This window comes from Theropithecus gelada, chromosome 2 (genome assembly GCF_003255815.1).
Source record: "Theropithecus gelada isolate Dixy chromosome 2, Tgel_1.0, whole genome shotgun sequence".
Lineage (NCBI taxonomy): Eukaryota > Metazoa > Chordata > Mammalia > Primates > Cercopithecidae > Theropithecus > Theropithecus gelada.
In genome coordinates, this window is record NC_037669.1 from 91,215,877 (window position 1) to 91,233,765 (window position 17,889).

Here is a 17,889-nt window from a genome sequence, read left to right on the forward strand (position 1 = left end):
ACTTCATTCCACAGGGATCACAGGTGCCCTCTCCCCCAACAGCCAGAAAGGGAAAACAGAGCCGAATTTGGCCACTGGGGCCTCCCCAGCCCTCTGGAAGAAGGGGCTGACTGATAGGAAGGCACTCCTCTGGTGTTCACTGGCCAGACCCCTGTGGGCTCAGAAGACTACCTAGACCCCATGAAGAAACACTCTGGACACATTTTTATAATCAGAAACTTACAGTTTATTGTGAATAAACCACTCAACTTTGAGCAGATGACATTGCCTCAATTAACTTTTTCTTTGAAGAAAAACAAAGAGATATGGTAAATTCATGAAAATACTGTGTCCTTTCTCTTCTACCCTTTGTAGGGCAGAAAAATTCTGCCTGACCTTTCCCATCTTCCTGATGATGTTGACAAACAACAGACACTGGGGGCACAGGATGGGGCTCTACACAGGCCAAGAGCTGCAGGCTACAGTCTGAGCACAGAAAACCCTGCAGCTCCAGCATCCAGGGCCACAGCTAGACACAAGTGCAGAATCTGGCAGCCCTGCAGCCCAGACAATGCCCAGGGTGTGATTTAGGGTGCAGAGCTGCAACTCAGATCCCGTGCCATGGCAGTATCACAGGAAGGACTTGATGGAGAGGTAAAGGCTCCAGACGCCAGGATATTTATTCCTTGTGCCAATACAGCATTCACACCTGACCTCCAGGTCCTGCAGCAGGTACTCTCCTCGTTCAGTTAGCGCCCCACTGTTCCAATTCTGGGTTCATCCGCTATACTCCTAATTTGTTCTCCCAATCCACCCCACAGTCTCTCCCTTGCTGGGGACAACACAGGAAGAGACAAAACCTGAGGAAGGAGAAAGGGAACCTGCAACCAGCCATGGACCTCATGATTCCATGAGTCACAGCTATCCTGTGTCTTTAAGAATGACTGTTTTATAGCTTACATGGTACCTGGGAAATTGCTGACTTGCAGGTGAAATATATGAATACCAAATAATTTCTATCATAATATTCACAGATCTCTGTATATCAGCTCTCCCTGGAGGTCAAGCAGGTGTGGGAGAGTATAGACTGCTCTGCCTGCCCTAGAGTGGAAGCATTGAACAAAGCCACAAAAACCCCAGAGATCACAGATCTAACTTTTCAGTGGCCCACAGGACCAGGTTCAGGACAGGTAGGACACCAGGCAAACCACTTGTTCCCTTGCACTTCACTGTGCGAAAACTGGTCTGTTCCTCTGGCCAGACCCTTCTTAGTACAGGATCTGAGACCACAAACCAAGGAGTCCCATGGCCTTGGACTCCCAGACCCTAGGATGGTATCCCTCTGACAGCTGGAACCAGGCAAGGGGGAACACACCTCAGCCTCAGAGCAGCCTCTGGACACGCTCCAGGTAACATGAAAATAACCTGTGAAAACGTGGTCCCCGTACCAGAAAGGCCAGTGCCCTAGGGAAGGCTATCCTGAATTCTGACCCTGATGTTTGCCAAAGGAGAGTGCAGCAAGACAGTGTCAAGTTTGGCCAAATGTGACCCTGCTCAGAGCTATACCACTTGAATACTGGCACAAAAGAAAGGACCAAGGTAAAGCAAATTTATTTGGGAGGAACAATTCCCTTCAAAAGTAGATCCCTATCTTTAGGAGACAAAAGGAAACGCTGTGATGAACCTATGCCCCCTAGTTTGGGGGGCCACAGGCCCACCCCCATTCTGCTGTGGGCTCTAGCCTCAGTAGCCAGATCCAGGTAAACCTCAGTTTCAAGAATAAAGGTGAGCCACAGACATGCAGCACCACCAGAGACAACACCACCCTGTGGCAAGAAGACCATGTTCTGAACTGTCTCCGTACCACCATGGTAAGGCAGGAGGCATGCTGTGACTCCTTGTGCTCCGTGCCCACTGCACAGGCCAGTTTAATTCCCTGCCATCTGCCACCCATGCTCTTCCTTTAGGACTCCAACTCTGGCCAAACAAATGTGAATCTGGAAAGCAGAGGCCCAGGGCCCTCTTGCAGTACAGACATTTTCAGGTGGGTAGGCAGCATATGTTACATTCTAAGTAAAAGAGCTAGAGGGTAAAACACTCCAACGCCAATTTATTTTCAAAAAGGGCTCTGTGTTATCCTATAGTTTGCCTTTGTTTTTTTTTTTTTTTTTGTATAATTGTACAACCTTTGAAAGTTACATAAGTTGTAATGATCTAATACTATTAATAGCCATTCAGAAAACACATTCCCTCCCTCCCAACAACCATCCAGGGGGAAATAAAAGTCCTGAAAAGAGGCCAGTTCAACATGGCCTCTACCCTGGTAGAAACAAAAAGTGAAAAGAGAAGAAAACAGAAATCAACTAAGAGGTGTTGCCAGTGTCTCTCAGGAGTGGGGCCCTGGCTGTCGCCTGGGGTCATGAAAGGCAGAGCCTGCAGCATGCAGTATTCACCCCGGCACATCCACATCCCAACTTAGGTGTCATGGAAATCTTTCAGCAGGGTTCTCCTCCGCTGCTCCGCTATATGCATCTGGTTCTCCAAGTCCTGCATCAGAGAAACAAGGTGTATGCTTGCATGGCCCAGGCCTGGGAGCAAGGAGTAGCCAAAGCCACAAACACCCTCCAGGACCTCCAAGGAGTAAAAAACACTGCCCTTCCCATTCTTAGCAGCAGCTTCCAATGCACAAGCCAACAACCCTGTCACCTATTACCAGGTCAGTCCTCCTTTACCTGCAATATAGAATCCAAGAGGACAGTAGGCACTTACCCCTCTGTCATAGCTGTCTGCACGCTCCACTTTCCATGACAGGTTTTCGATCTCAGCCTCCAGCTGAGCCTGCTGGTATTCAAACTGCATAGGCAGAGCAGGAGGGTCAAAAGGTGAGTGGGCTATGGCTGGGGCAGGGCCTGTACACAGGGTGGGCACACGCAGCACCTCAGGCTCAAGAACTACAGACAATCCTGATACTGTCCTCAGAAAGCAGTGTTATTCCCTGTGCCCAGAGCCAGAATCCAAACAAAAGGCTATCCAAACAGCAAGGCCACACTCACCCTCCACCCCTAAAAGGTCCACTCCACCCTCCACACTCCCAAAGGAAGGGGAAGAATTTAAGTCACTAAAGAGAACACTCCCAACATGAAAGGGAATGGATGCTGTAAAAAATAAGTCAAACGAATATACTCAGACACTATCACTTCATTTTTTTCCAGTCCTTCTGCAAATCAAGAGCCTTAAAAATACTCAAACTTACTTAGTAATTATACATCTAAGAAGATACAGCTTTATGCACAAAAATGTTCCTCAATGTACTATTTATAGTAGCGAAACAAAGAATAAATGTCCCAAGTGATGGTACAATCATGATGACACATTTATGCAACCATTAACAAAATGGTATTTACCAGGCGGGTAAATCATAACAGCTATAACAATAAACTTTATAACAATAAAATATTGTTTTTTATATATATAACCTTGATTATATATACACAATATTAATTTTAAAAGGCTGGAAAATGCTGACAGTGGTAATTTCTTTCCGGACAATGTAAATGCTTTTCTGTTTTCCAGCATTTAAACAAAAATGTGAATTACTAGTTTATTAACATTTATTGTTACTGGTAGTAACAATAAATTCATATTCAAATTCAACTCTAAGATGAAGAATTAAACAAGGTATAAAACAGTCAAATATATCTTAAGGACATGCATGGTAAATATCCCTCCCAAGCATGGGCAATAGTGGCCTCCCACTGGCCACAGACCTTTTTAGCCAATCGCCCTTTAAATATAGTTGTTCAGAGGATTAGGTGCATGTGTCTTACATTACACAGAATAACAGCACCTGAGATATATTTTGGAGGTGCCCAGAGTAGAAGTGGAATTTTGCAATTAGAGTTTTGTTTTAACTTTGCCCTCCCAATGACCAGGGGTCTGGTCCTCACTCTCCTGCAAAGTGCTGGTAGAGAAGGGCACCTTTGAGGCTAACAGGACAGAGTAGAAAAATTGCTTTGCCTTACCAGCTTCTTCCTGGGTCCGGACTCCATGTAATATGCATATGGGTAGGTGTACTGCAGGGTGTATCGACACTGCAACAGGAGAGAAGGGACCTGTGTCTGTGATTCTAAGCTACCTGCATCTCAGGTGGCTCTTACAATTCCTACCCTCCACATGCAAATGAGCTTAGCTCTATAGGTATGGGCCTGAAAGAAATTATACCAAGCCAAATAGAGATGAATTGTGAAAAGATATGGGGAAAAAACAAACAAACAACAATGGTCACAGAACACCCAGTTTCTTTTACAAAGTGATTACCAGCAGCTGCCTCAATAGCTTTTCCCTCTTGAGTAGGACATCAGAGTCAACACATCTATCTCAATGCTTAGCCAAAGACAACCTTTTTTTTTTTTTTTTTTTTTGAAACAAGGTTTCATTCTGATGCCCAGGCTGGAGTGCAGTGGTGCGATTCCCACTCACTGCAAACTCTTGCCTCCCAGACTCAAGCGATCCTCCCACATCAGCCTTCCAAGTAGCCAGGACTACAGGTGTGCATCACCACACCAGGCGAATTTTTGTATTTTTTTGTAGAGACGGGGTTTTCTCATGTTGCCCAGGCTGGTCTCAAACTCCTGGGCTCAAGCAATCCATCTGCTTTGGCCTTCCAAAGTGCTGGGATCATAGGCGTGAGACACTGCACCCTGCCCAATCTTTTTTTTTTTTTTTCTTGAGACAGAGTCTTGCTTTATCACCCAGACTGGAGTGCAATGATCTCAGCTCACTGCAGCCTCCAACTCCTAGGTTCAAGCAATTCTCGTGCCTCCCAAGTAGCTGGAACTACAGGCATGTGCCCCCATGCCCAGCTAACTTTTGTATTTTTAGTAGAGACGGGGTTTCACCATGTTGGCCAGGCTGGTCTCAAACTCCTGACCTCAAGTGATCCGCCCACCTCGGCTTCCCAAAGTGCTGGGATTACAGGGGTGAGCCACCACGCCCGGCACTTCAGACAATCTTTTATTTTCCTTTGAGTGATGCATACACAGGACAAAAGGAGAAGAAAAGTGCTCTAGTTTTCCCTACAGGCAGAGGCAGTGCAACACTCTTATAAATCCCCTGGACATCCAGCAGAGGACTGGGTCCTTGATGGGCACAGCACATGAAGATGTGGATCCACAAGCAGAAGCATGAAAGGCTGCACAGGGTGCTAAAATACTCTCTTTCAACAGGGCTTCCCACTTTCAGAGGTGGTGACAGAGCCAGGCACTGGATCAGGGATAGGATGAGTGAAGTGGTAGATACCTTGGCCAAGAGCTTGGCAGCATTCTGTAGGTACTGCCAGTCGATCCATGTCCCCAGATTGTTCATGACCCTCTCCTGAATCTTCTCGTGAATCCGCTGGTATGTCTGTGCCTCAAGCTGCAAGCTTTTGTTGTGGTTTTCCCACTACAGGGCACAGAAGGGGAAAACCACACGAGTCCCACGAAGGTGCAGAGGTCTACACAAGAGTTCAGGATAGACACCTTGCTGGCAGGACATGGCCATAGACTCCTGTAACTTATTCCCCAAAGTGCAAGAGCAGGTCTTCTTCAGTCCATCCTTCTAACCTGTCCAGAACAGCCGTATGCCTACCAGATCACTCTACCCTTCTGGGTCAATGGGACTCCAGCCCTGACGACTATGCAAAGCTAGGCCCCTGATGGTCTACTGTGATTAGAGACCATTATGCATGGTGCTCTTTGGGCTTCTGAAGGGCTCCCTGGGAGAAACTGCTTTCCAAATTTGACTACTAAGATGATACTATGGGAACAGATTGTGAGGACAGAAAGAAAAAAATAAATAAAAATTAAAAACATTGAAAAAAGAAAAAAAAAAGATGGCACTAGATGGAAAAGACTGTCTGATGGCCCCTCATTGTCCTTCAATCCATCATTCAACCAAGGTCAGTACCAGGTCCTTCCCTGTTGGCTGGAGATATACCCTGTAGAGCTTGAAAGGCACATCTACAGAGCTAGCACCCAGGGATACCGCAGGAGCTCCATTCACTGACTTCTATGTGCACAGGCTGGCTCTGTCTACCAGTCCCCTGGGAATCCCACCAGCAGGCCAAGTGGAAGAAGCCTACCCTGTAGGGGAAGGTACAGGAGAGGACACCTACCCTCTCAAAGTAGAATAAGTACTTCTTGAGGGCTTCCCTCGCCTGGGCTTGTTGGCTCTGGTTCACAATGTCAGGATTCTCCTTGTAACGACTACACTCATAGTATTCACTGCCATGAGTCTTCCAATCTCCTAGACACATCCAGCAGAAGTCTGTGCAGAACAGAGGAGAGTCATTTACATCTACAAGACAACTCCACTTTCCTCTATAGGCAGAGGAGAGAGACAGTCAGACCCTGCTCCCAAAGGGGTCACCTGAACAGAACTTCCCAAGGGGGCCTCTTTCTTGAAGGAATGTGCACCTCTCATCCCTGTCACATCCTACTGTCCTTGTAGTCTGTACTTGCTGATAGGAACAAAAGCCTATGGATAATTTCTATTCCATGAGCACATGTGCCATGTGTTTTATTAATCTAATACAGGCAGATGCTGACTGTACAGACTACTGGTCTGCTATGTCAATGCCACCATGAGAAGCAGGAACTTGTCCAACTGAGGCCCACCTGACTGTCTAAATGCACATCATCAGTACAAACTGACCTCCCTACTGCTTCCTACCCTCACACTTGTCCTAGAAAGATTTTTGTATATGAAGCTAAGAATAAAGGCTTTTCCCCTTTTTCTTCTATTTTAAAGAACACATTTTTTTTTTTTTTTTTTTTTGAGACGGAGTCTCGCTCTGTTGCCCAGGCTGGAGTGCAGTGGCGCAATCTCGGCTCACTGCAAGCTCCGTCTCCCGGGTTCACGCCATTCTCCTGCCTCAGCCTCCCGAGTAGCTGGGACTACAGGCGCCTGCCACCTCGCCCGGCTAATTTTTTTGTATCTTTTTAGTAGAGACGGGGTTTCACCATGTTAGCCAGGATGGTCGCGATCCTGACCTCGTGATCCGCCTGTCTCGGCCTCCCAAAGTGCTGGGATTACAGGCTTGAGCCACCGCGCCCGGCCAAGAACACATTTCTTATTTTTCTTTTTTTTTTTTTTTTTTGAGACAAACTCTCACTCTGTCACCCAGGCTGGAGTGCAGTGGCACGATCTCGGCTTACTGCAACCTCTGCATTCCAGGTTCAAGCGATTCACTTGCCTCAGCCTCCCGAGTAGCTGGGACGACAGGCGCCCGACAACATGCTGGCTAATTTTTGTATTTTTAGTAGAGATGGGGCTTCACCATGTTGGCTAGGCCGGTCTCGAACCCCCAGTGTTCAGTGAGCTGCCCATCTCTGCCTCTCAAAGTGCTGGGATTACAGGCATGAGCCACTGCACGTGACAAATAACACATTTCTATAAAACCTAGAGCTATCCAATGGTTCATAATCAGAACTATGATTCTGCTTTTGTGGTAGCTCACACCTGTAATCCCAGTACTCTGGGAGGCCAAGGCAGGTGGATCACCTGAGGTCAGGAATTTGAGACCAGCCTGGCCAACATGGTGAAACCCCCGTCTCTATTAAAAAAAAATACATACATACACACACACACACACACACACACACAAACAAATTAGCCAGGTATGGTGGCACGTGCCAGTAGCTACTTGGGAGGCTGAAGCACGAGAACTGGTTAAACCTGCAGGGCGGAGATTGTGAGCTGAGATTGCACCACTGCACTCCAGCCTGGGTGACAGAGCAAGACCTTGTCTCAAAAAAAAAAAAATGCTTTTTTTTTCTGTATGTTTAAAGAATTATTGTTAGATGCTCAAAGAATTATTGCAGTCGAATGGAGAGAAGCCAACCATAGTTCTGTTGGATGAACAATGGCCTGTTGATATTCTGCATTCCATGAGCACATGGGCTATGTGCCTTGTTATATCTTTGTCAAGCCTGCTATGAGAAGCAAAACTTGTCTAAGTGAGGTCCTCCTGGTTGTCTAGAACACACAATGTGTGTTCTAATAATACCTTATTCGATTTTATATCTGGCCTATTCTGCCTCTTCCAGAGACCCTGACAGGGTAATTTCTGTTTCTCAGGATTCAATCTCCTGGGATAACTTGGCTTACTGACTTACCAAAAAATGAGGCTCTTGAATAATTTTAGGGAAGCCAAAGCAAAACCCGGAGACCCAGAGGTTGTTCCATTTCTCTCCTGGGAGCCTTCACCTAATAGTGGCAACACTGCCCTCTCCTTAATTAGCTAGGTGTGCTTGCTACCATTTTAAACAATACAGGCCGGGCGTGGTGGCTCACGCCTGTAATCCAAGCACTTTGGGAGGCCAAGGCGGGCTAATCACGAGGTCAGAGTTCAAGACCAGCCTGGCCAACATGGTGAAACCACGTCTCTAACAAAAATACAAAAAATTAGCTGGGTATAGTGGCGGGTGCCTATAATCTCAGCTACTTGGGAGGCTGAGGCAGGAGAATTGCTTGAACCCAGGAGGCGGAGGTTGCAGTGGGCGGAGATTGCACCATTGCACTCTACCCCCGGAGACAGAGTGAGACTCCATCAAAAATTAGCTGGGTGTGGTGGCATGTGACTGCAATTCCAGCTACTCCAGAGGCCCAGCAGGATAATTGCTTGAACCTCGGAGGTGGAGGTTGCAGTGAGCTGAGATCTTGCCACTGCACTCAGCTCTGGGTGACAGAGTGAGACTCCGTCTCGAAAAAAACAAACAAACAAAAAAACCACCACATTCCTTAGGGTTGCCCATATAGGTGATATAAATATACAGCAAAGAAAGAGATGGCAGTTTTTTTTGAGATGGAGTCTCGCTCTATCACCCAGGCTGGAGTTCAGTGGCACAATCTCGGTTCACTATGACTTCTACCTCCTGGATTCAAGTTATTCTTGTGAGATGGCAGTTAACTCTGGGTGTCAAGCGATATGGACACCCATGGGGCTTCTCAGGCACTAGAAATGTGGTGGGTGCTGGGGTGTTTGTCATTATTCTTTAAACTCTATGTGTCTTTTGCATTGTTCTAAGTGTATGATACACTTCTCTCTCTGATATATACAAAGAAAAAGAGAGGGAAAGAGTGTGGCCCCGCTGGGTGCGCTGGCTCAAGCCTGTAATCCCAGCACTTTGGGAGGCCGAGGCAGGTGGATCACAAGGTCCGGAGATCGAGACTATCCTGGCTAACATGGTGAAACCCCGTCTCTACTAAAAATACAAAAAGAAATTAGCCGGGCATGGTGGCGGGCGCCTGTAGTCCCAACTACTCCAGAGGTTGAGGCGGGAGAATGGCGTGAACCCGGGAGGCGGAGCTTGCAGTGAGCTGAGATCGCACCACTGCACTCCAGCCTGGATGACAGAGCTTCTCTATCTCAAAAAAAAAAAAAAAAAAAAAAAGGGGGGGGGCGTGGCCCCATGGAAGAAATATGCCACTAGCCATGGCCTATCTTCATTCGGCACTGCAGAGTCAATGTTACTGTCTAAGTCCCTGCCATGACCACTCTGATTAAAAGGGCTCCTGGGGCCGGGCACGGTGGCTCACATCTGTAATCCCAGCACTTTGGGAAGTCGAGGCAGGCAGACTGCCTGAGGTCAGAAGTTCGAGACCAGCCTGGACAACATGGTGAAACCCCGTCTATACTAAGAACACAAAAATTATCCAGGTGTGGTGGTGGGCGCCTGTAATTGCAGCTACTGGGGAGGATGAGGTGGAATTGCTCGAACCCAGGAGGCAGATGTTGCAGTGAACCAAGATTGCGCCATTGCATTCCAGCCTGAGTGACGAGCAAAACTCCATTTTTGGGGAAAAAAAAAAAAGGCCAGGCACGGTGGTTCACGCCTATAATCCCAGCACATTGAGAGGCCGAGGCAGGCGGATCCCCTGAGGTCAAGAGTTTTTTTTGTTTGTTGTTTTTTTTTTTTTGAGACGGAGTCTCACTTTGTCGCACAGGCTGGAGTGCAGTGGCGTGATCTCGGCTCACTGTAAGCTCTGCCTCCCGGTTTCATGCCATTCTCCTCCCTCAGCCTCCTGAGTAGCTGGGACTACATACAAGCGCCTGCCACCATGCTCGGCTAATTTTTTGTATTTTTAGTAGAGACAGGGTTTCACTGTGTTAGCCAGGATGGTCTCGATCTCCTGACCTCGTGATCCGCCTGTCTCGGCCTCCCAAAGTGCTGGGATTACAGGCGTGAGCCACTGCGCCCGGCCGAGGTCAAGAGTTTGACACCAGCCTGGCTAACATGGTGAAACCCCGTCTCTACTAAAAATACAAAAAAGTAGCCAGGTGTGGTGGTGAGTCCCTGTAATCCCAGCTACTCAGGAGGCTGTGGTGGCAGAATTGCTTAAACCCAGGAGGTAGAGGTTGCAGTGAGCCAAGATCATGCCACTGCACTCCAGCCTGAGCGACAGAGTGAGACACTGTCTCAAAAAATAAAGAAAAGAGGGTTCCTGGAAATAGCATTTGCACAGGCCCTTGCAAAGCAAAACTCTCGGTCAGGCGCAGTGGCTCACTCCTGTAGTCCCAGCACTTTGGGAGGCCAAGGTAGGCAGATCACCTGAGGTCAGGAGTTTGAGACCAGCCTGGCCAACATGGCAAAACCCCGTCTCTACTAAAAATACAGAAATTAGCCAGGCGCAGTGGTAGATGCCTGTAATCCCAGCTACTCGAAAGGCTGAGGCAGGAGAACTGCTTGAAACCAGGAGATGGAGGTTACAGTGAGCTGAGATTGCATCACTAAACTTCATGGGTGACAGAGTGAGATTCCTTCACACACAAAAAAGAAACTCTCAGACTCTCAGGGGCTCCTGATGAGCATCAAAGCAGCTGTGTAGGAGAGACCCACTTGGACATATTTTCTACTTGAAGGGATTCTGTTTCTTCAGCTGACCTGGCCGGGTGGCATACAAAACCAATGGGTTCTAGCTATGTAAATTATTCCTGATCGATGAAGGAGGTCTGAAAGGTTAAATCAAAACCCCCACTATTGTAAAACAGCAAGGGAAAACCATTATTTTACTACTTCTGGTAAAGGTATCTACAAGGTAGCACAGATAAGCCCCAAGCTACTTACCTGCCTTGGCAAAAAAGTGAAAGTAACACCCTGAAATCATCTTCTTGGATAACTGAGGATCATGAGGATTACCCCAAACTTGACGTCTGACTATATGTGTTAGCAAGATAGCAGTGGGATTGTAAGAGGGACCAAAAAATAGAAAATAAAAAAAAAAAAAAGCTACTTTATGCCAGTTACTGTGACTGTTAAGTGACTGAGGCTCTTCTATGTTTTGTCATTTCATGGCAGAAGTACTCACTTAAATAGTAACGGAGACCCAACCACAAGAAAGTGCCACTGGGCCTTACACACCAAGCTTGGAACTCACCGTGTTTACACTTGGAGCATTGCTGTCAGAGGGAAACAGAAGAGAACACGTTAAGGGCACACTGACCAAAGGTTCCAGGTCACACATACAAAGTGCAGAGGCTTCTGCTCACCATGTGATTGCAGCCTCCATTCTTCTCAATGCAGATGTTGCACTTGGGACACTGAGGAGACAGAAGGGTGCCATTAGGCTCACATACCACCAGGTTGGTTTTAAGACAAATTACACAAAGCTCCTGGCACCTGTGCCCAGTTGCTCATCATGCGAGCACTTCTGGGGAGGAGCATCTCACTTAAATGTGGCAGGTCACTGAGGCTGGAACAGTAAGTCAAGGAAATGACGTCAGCATATTTGGCCTTGAAACGCTTAAAGCACCAGCTGAACCCCACTAAGTCTTCCACCATCTGCCCCTGCCACGAAGCTGCTCAGATTAAGCACAGGTTGAATCAGCAGAAAACCTGCCTTCTTGAGAGGACTGGCAAAGCAGCACAGGAGCTGCCACAATGGATTCAGTCATGGTCAGCTTGCCTGAACTTCTGCTTCGAGAAGAGGGTAAGGAAACCACATCTAAAGCTCCTCTCTACCATTTGAGAGATGCCAGCAACCTGAAGCAGCAATGCAGAGACCAGTCTGATGCTGTGATCTCCCACTGCTATGAAGTCGACCATGTTTAATAATGTTGTTATTAAAACTGTGCTTGTGAGTGCATACTCTGCGAGTGACTGACAAAGGGTACAGTGGCCCCTAGAGCCCGCGGACCATACTTTCCCACGGGAAACTTCAAAATGAGTATCGTGCAGGTCTGAGCTTGCATTACAGCCTTACTATGTATCAAGTATGACTATTAACCACCTCCTTTTCAGAGCTGTTAAAGACTGGTAGTTCTCTTCTAATTAGTTCCCCCTTTTCTGGCATTTTGGCATTTCATAATAATAAAGAAAAAATGCACCCAATGCATCCTGTGATAACCTGCTACAAGCTGCCAACTCTGCATGAAGGTCCCCAACCCCTAGTCCTCAGGAAGGGCCCTGGGGCTCTGGGTATTCTGCTCTCAGATGGCAAATCTCCAAGGCTAGGCCCTGGGCAGCAATAAGAGGGCAGATCCATGAGAGGTGAAATACAATCCTTACGTCTTTAGTGTGAGCACTAATGTAGTTGGCTGTTTCAGAGTCGTCTGCACACTTCGTGAGCCATTTCCGGATCGTGGCACAGTCTGTGGGTGCATGATACATCTGACGACACTTGAAACTTAAAATTGGAAAAGAAAAACATTCAAATATTCATTAAGTCAGGGTCCCATGTTTAAAATTTTCCTTTTATCCAAGTTAACAAATCATGAATTAGAGCTTTTCTTTTTTTTTTTGAGACGCAGTCTCGCTTTGTCGTCAGGCTGGAGTGCAGTGGCACTATCTCGGCTTACTGCAAGCTCCGCCTCCTGGCTTCACATCATTCTCCTGCCTCAGCTTCCCAAGTAGCTGGGACTATAGGCGCCCGCCACAACACCTGGATAATTTTTTGTATTTTTAGTAGAGACGGGTTTCACCGTGTTAGCCAGGATGGTCTCGATCTCCTGACCTTGTGATCCGCCTACCTCAGCCTCCCAAAGTGCTGGGATTACAGGCGTGAGCCACTGCGCCCAGCCTAATTTTTGTATTTTTAGTAGAGATGGGGTTTCACCATGTTGGCCAGGATGGTCTTCATCTCTTGACCTTATGATCTGCTCGCCTCGGTCTCCCAAAGTGCTGGGATTACAGGTGTGGGCCATCCTGCCTGGTCTAGAGCTTTTCAAATAGGTAAAGTTCTCTCTCAAGGCCCATGGAACCTTTACTTACTCATGAGTTATACTGAAATACTGCATGAATGTCTCTTCAACTTAAGCCTTTGTAAGACATGCTCTAACATGCACAAATAAAATGTTTCTGTAGGCCAAGTGCAATGGTTCATGCTTGTAATCCTAGTACTATGGAAGGTCAAGATGGGAGGACTGCTTGAGCCCAAGAGTTTGAAGCCAGCCTGGACAACATGGTGAGACCCCATCTCTACAAAAAATGAAAAAACTAGCCAGGTGTGGTGGCATGTGTCTGTAGTCCCAGCTATTAGAGAGTCTAAGGTAGGAGGATTGCCTGAGCTCTGGAGGTCAAGGCTGCAGTGAGCTGTATTTGCATCACTGTACTACAACGTGGGCAACTGAGAGAGACCCTGTTTAAAAAAAAAAAAAAAGGATTGCTTTAGACCAGGAGTTTGAGACCAACATAGGCAACATACGAAGACCCTGCCTCTACAATCTTTTTTTTTTGAGACAGAGTTTCGCTCTTGTCACCCAGGCTGGAGTGCAATGGCATGATCTCGGCTCACTGCAACCTCTGCTTCCCTGGTTCAAGTGATTTTCCTGCCTCAGCCTCCTGAGTAGCTGAGATTACAGGCTCCTGCCACTACACCTGGCTAATTTTTGTATTTTTAGTAGAGACGGGATTTCATCATGTTGGCCAGGCTAGTCTTGAATTCCTGACCTTAGGTGATCCACTCGCCTCGGCCTCCTCAAGTGCTGGGGTCACAGGCGTGAGCCACTGCACCTGGCCTCTACAACAAATTTTTAAAAATTAGCCGGGCATCTGTAGTTTCAGCTACTTGGAAGGCTAAGGCAGAAGGATTACTTCATACCAGGGGTTTGAGGCTGCAGTGAGCTATGCTATGTATGTTAAATATCTTGTTTAAACATCTTGTTTACCAACCCCCAAGATGTCAAACACAGAGCTATGACTCTCATAGGGCATGGTGAGGTGCTCTGAGAAGGACTCCTTAGCTCAGACCTAAGGCAGGATTGAGATCCATTTCTGGGAGTCTCATCTGATTTCCCAGCCAGACATGCACACAAGGATGCACAAATGCCAGAACTTGCAAAATCTGTAGGGTCATGATATATCTGATGACACTGAAACTTAAAACAGAAAAAAAAAAAAAAAGACTCCAATATTCGTCGGGCTAGGCTTCCATATTTTCAATTTTTCTTTGGTGGAGGCCAACAGTACTTTGTGGCTAGAAAAGGCCCTCAGGCAAATACCCAGGGAAGTAACTTCATAAAGTGGGACACAAGGATAAAGAACCATTACAAGGAGTCTCTCTGAATCGCTGTGATCCTGGTGGCTGCCTGATTTAAAATGAAAGAACCACTACATTAGTGATTCTTAATCTTCGGTGTCAATAATGTTTTGAAATACAGGCATGTGCGCACACACACATCTCATTTTCCAAGCAGTTTCTCTGAAGCCCCACCATGAATATTCCAGGGAGGTATGATTAGGACAGATCTGGGCCTAAATTATGGTTCTACTATTTACTAGGTTTACCTTGTACCTTGATATCTTCATAGAATATAAGGGTCATAGCCAGGCGCAGTGGCTCAATCCTGTAATCCCAGTACTTTGGGAGGCCAAGGTGGGCAGAACACGAGGTCAGGAGTTTGAGACCAGCCTGGCCAACATAATGAAACCCTGTCTCTACTAAAAATACAAAAATCAGCCAGGCATGATGGCATGTGCCTGTAATCTCAGCTACTCAGGAGGCTGAGGTAGGAGAATTGCTTGACCCTGGGAAGTGGAGGTTGTGGTGAGCAAAGTATGCACCACTGCACTCCACCCTGGGCTACAAAGCAAGACTCCGTCTCAAGAAAACAACAAAAAATGAGAGAATGTAAGGGTTATATACAGTTGTGATAATGCAAGGTAAGTGATCAGGATAGTGTCTGTCATCTGGTAAGCCTTCGGTAAACTTTAGTTATTCCCATGGTATCTACTGAATGAAGTGAACCTTCAGTAGATGTAGAATATATTTATGACTTAGTTTTACAAAAATTAGCCAAGAAAGGCCAAGACAGAGAAAGATTAAAATGCTGAAGATTATCCCTTTCAAACACAGTAATATGTGATTAGCTATAAAGATAGATACATCCCACACAATCTCTGGGCCATGAGACTTAGTAGCATAAGCCACAACACATTCTCCAAGAACCTGTGTCAACTCCTTGCCTCCAGACTGAGCATGTATTGAAGACCTAGTGGAATATGAGATGCTGGGCATAAACCTACCCACTTGGAGCACAGTTGCTCTGTTGGCTCAGAGACCCTGCCTCTTCCAGTGCCGCCCTCACATGGAGCAACAGCAGTGGTGCTTTGGAGGATGGGGCATGAGCCCAGGGCTGCTCAGCACTCACACTCACTCTTACCAGAAGACCTCGTTGCACCGATTGCACTGTACTCGGCGAGCTCTAGGCTCTTGTACCCGAATAACCATGGGGCAGTCTGCACCAGGGCACAGCTGGAGCTGGTAATGACTCTGTGAACACACCAAGAGGAAACAATGAGGACATCTCTTAGTTGCTGTCTAAAAATCAGAACCCCCTGAATATTCAAACACTTTCTGTTCTCCCAGCTGATGACTTATATCAAGGGGTTATATAAATTCAGAAAGGATGTTGTGAAAACCAAACATAAGCCAGATATTAAAGAGGAACTTAGGACGTCTAGCTTAAACCAGGTAGCAACTCACTGGAATGATCTAAGGTTATATAGAATTGCACCAGGCATGGTGGCTCCTGCCTGTAGTCCTAGCTACTAAGGAGGCTGAGGTGGGAAGACTGCTTGAGGCCTGAAATTTGAGGCAGCAGTGAGCTGATTGCACCAATGCATTCCAGCCTGGATGACAGCAAAACTCTGTCTCCAAAAAAATTAAAAAATAACAAATAAAGCCGGACACAGTGGCTCATGCCTTGTAATCCCAGCACTTTGGGAGGCCGAGGCAGGCGGATCACCTGAGGTCAGGACTTTGAGACTAGGCCAACATGGTGAAACCCCGTCTCTACTAAAAAACACAAAAATTAGTTGGGGCCGGGCGCGGTGGCTCAAGCCTGTAATCCCAACACTTTGGGAGGCTGAGACGGGCGGATCACAAGGTCAGGAGATCGAGACCATCCTGGCTAGCACGGTGAAACCCCGTCTCTACTAAAAAATACAAAAAAAACTAGCCGGGCGAGGTGGCGGGCGCCTGTAGTCCCAGCTACTCCGGAGGCTGAAGCAGGAGAATGGCGTAAACCCAGGAGGCGGAGCTTGCAGTGAGCTAAGATCCGGCCACTGCACTCCAGCCTGGGCGACAGAGCGAGACTCCGTCTCAAAAAAAAAAAAAAAAAAAAAAAAATTAGTTGGGTATGGTGGTGCAAGCTTGTAATCTCAGCTACTCAGGAGGCTGAGGCTGGAGAAGCACTTGAACCTGGGAGACAGGCTGCAGTGAGCTGAGATCGTGCCGCCACTGTACTCCAGCCTGGGCGACAGAGTGAGACTCCATCTCAAAAAAAAAGAAAAAAAAAAGTATCTCTGAGGAGCTCAATGACCCTCAAAGGCAGCAAACAGCATAAAGAACAAGGCCTTCTATTTATCCTGTGGCATGTGCATGACAAGAACCAGACCATAAATTAATCTGGAAAGCTTAGGCAAAAAAGACAAATACGAAAGTTATGCTGCATTGGGTGGATGGCTTGAGCTCAGGAGTTCGAGACTAGCCTGGGCAACATGGTGAAACACCCATCTTTACAAAAAATACAAAAATTAGCTGAGTTTGGTGGTGCATGCCAGTAGTCCCACCTGCTCGGGAGGCTTAGGAGGACTGCTTGAGTCTGGGAGGTCAGATGCTGCAGTGAGCCATGTTTGTGCCTCTGCACTCCAGCCTGGGTGACAGAGTAAAACCCTGTCTCCCCCCCAAAAAAAAAAAGAAAAAGAAAAGAAAATTATATTGCATGGAATCAGCAGGCCTAGCAAATGGCCTAATAGAGGGAAAGGACTACAAAAATGACCATGCTGGAATCCTGGACAAGTTTTCCAATTACTCAAAAAGTAATACCCCTTCTCTCTGCTCAACCACACAGGGAACCGAATATAACAGCAGCTCCTAAATATGCCTAATTTATATTCATCCACTGAACACACAATAGCTTCTTTAAGCCACTGTGTACAAGGTGGGGATGTGTGTCTATGGAAGAGAAAATCAAGACTCAGAATTAAAAAAAAAAAAAAAAAAGAGAGGCTGGGTACAGTGGCTCACGCCTGTAATCCCAGCACTTTGGGAGGCTGAGGCAGGCAGATCATGAGGTCAAGAGATTGAGATCATCTTGGCCAACATGGTGAAACCCCATCTCTACTAAAAATACAAAAATTAGCTGGCAGCGGTGGCGCATGCCTGTAGTCCCAGCTACTCAGGAGACTGAGGCAGGAGAATCGCTTAAACCTGGGAGGTGAAGGTTGCAGTGAGCCAAGATCGCGCCACTGCACTCCAGCCAGGCAACATAGCAAGGCACTGTCTCACAAGAGAAAAAAAAGAGTGGTCACAAAGCAAGGAAGTATCCAGGTTTCACACAATGGTGTGTCTGACTCTAGGGCCTGTACTCTTCACTATCACTCTAGTGGTTTTCAAACTTTTTTAAACCTATGGAGCTCTTTCTTCGAA

General features: G+C 46.9%; 1 protein-coding gene across 1 annotated transcript in view; it reads right to left on the bottom strand.

Moving 5' to 3' along the window:
* Nucleotides 1-202: 202 nt before the first annotated feature.
* ARIH2 (ariadne RBR E3 ubiquitin protein ligase 2) overlaps nt 203-17,889 on the bottom strand; it is a 69,010-nt gene continuing 51,323 nt past the window's right edge. Inside the window, exons 8-16 of the mRNA XM_025376424.1 lie at nt 15,620-15,729; nt 12,528-12,645; nt 11,510-11,560; nt 11,398-11,419; nt 6,134-6,285; nt 5,278-5,421; nt 4,002-4,070; nt 2,749-2,832; nt 203-2,526 (exon numbers count right to left, since the gene is read on the bottom strand). Coding sequence (XP_025232209.1) covers nt 2,455-2,526; nt 2,749-2,832; nt 4,002-4,070; nt 5,278-5,421; nt 6,134-6,285; nt 11,398-11,419; nt 11,510-11,560; nt 12,528-12,645; nt 15,620-15,729 — 822 coding nt within the window. The 3' untranslated portion in view covers nt 203-2,454. The remainder of the gene's footprint in view (nt 2,527-2,748; nt 2,833-4,001; nt 4,071-5,277; nt 5,422-6,133; nt 6,286-11,397; nt 11,420-11,509; nt 11,561-12,527; nt 12,646-15,619; nt 15,730-17,889) is intronic.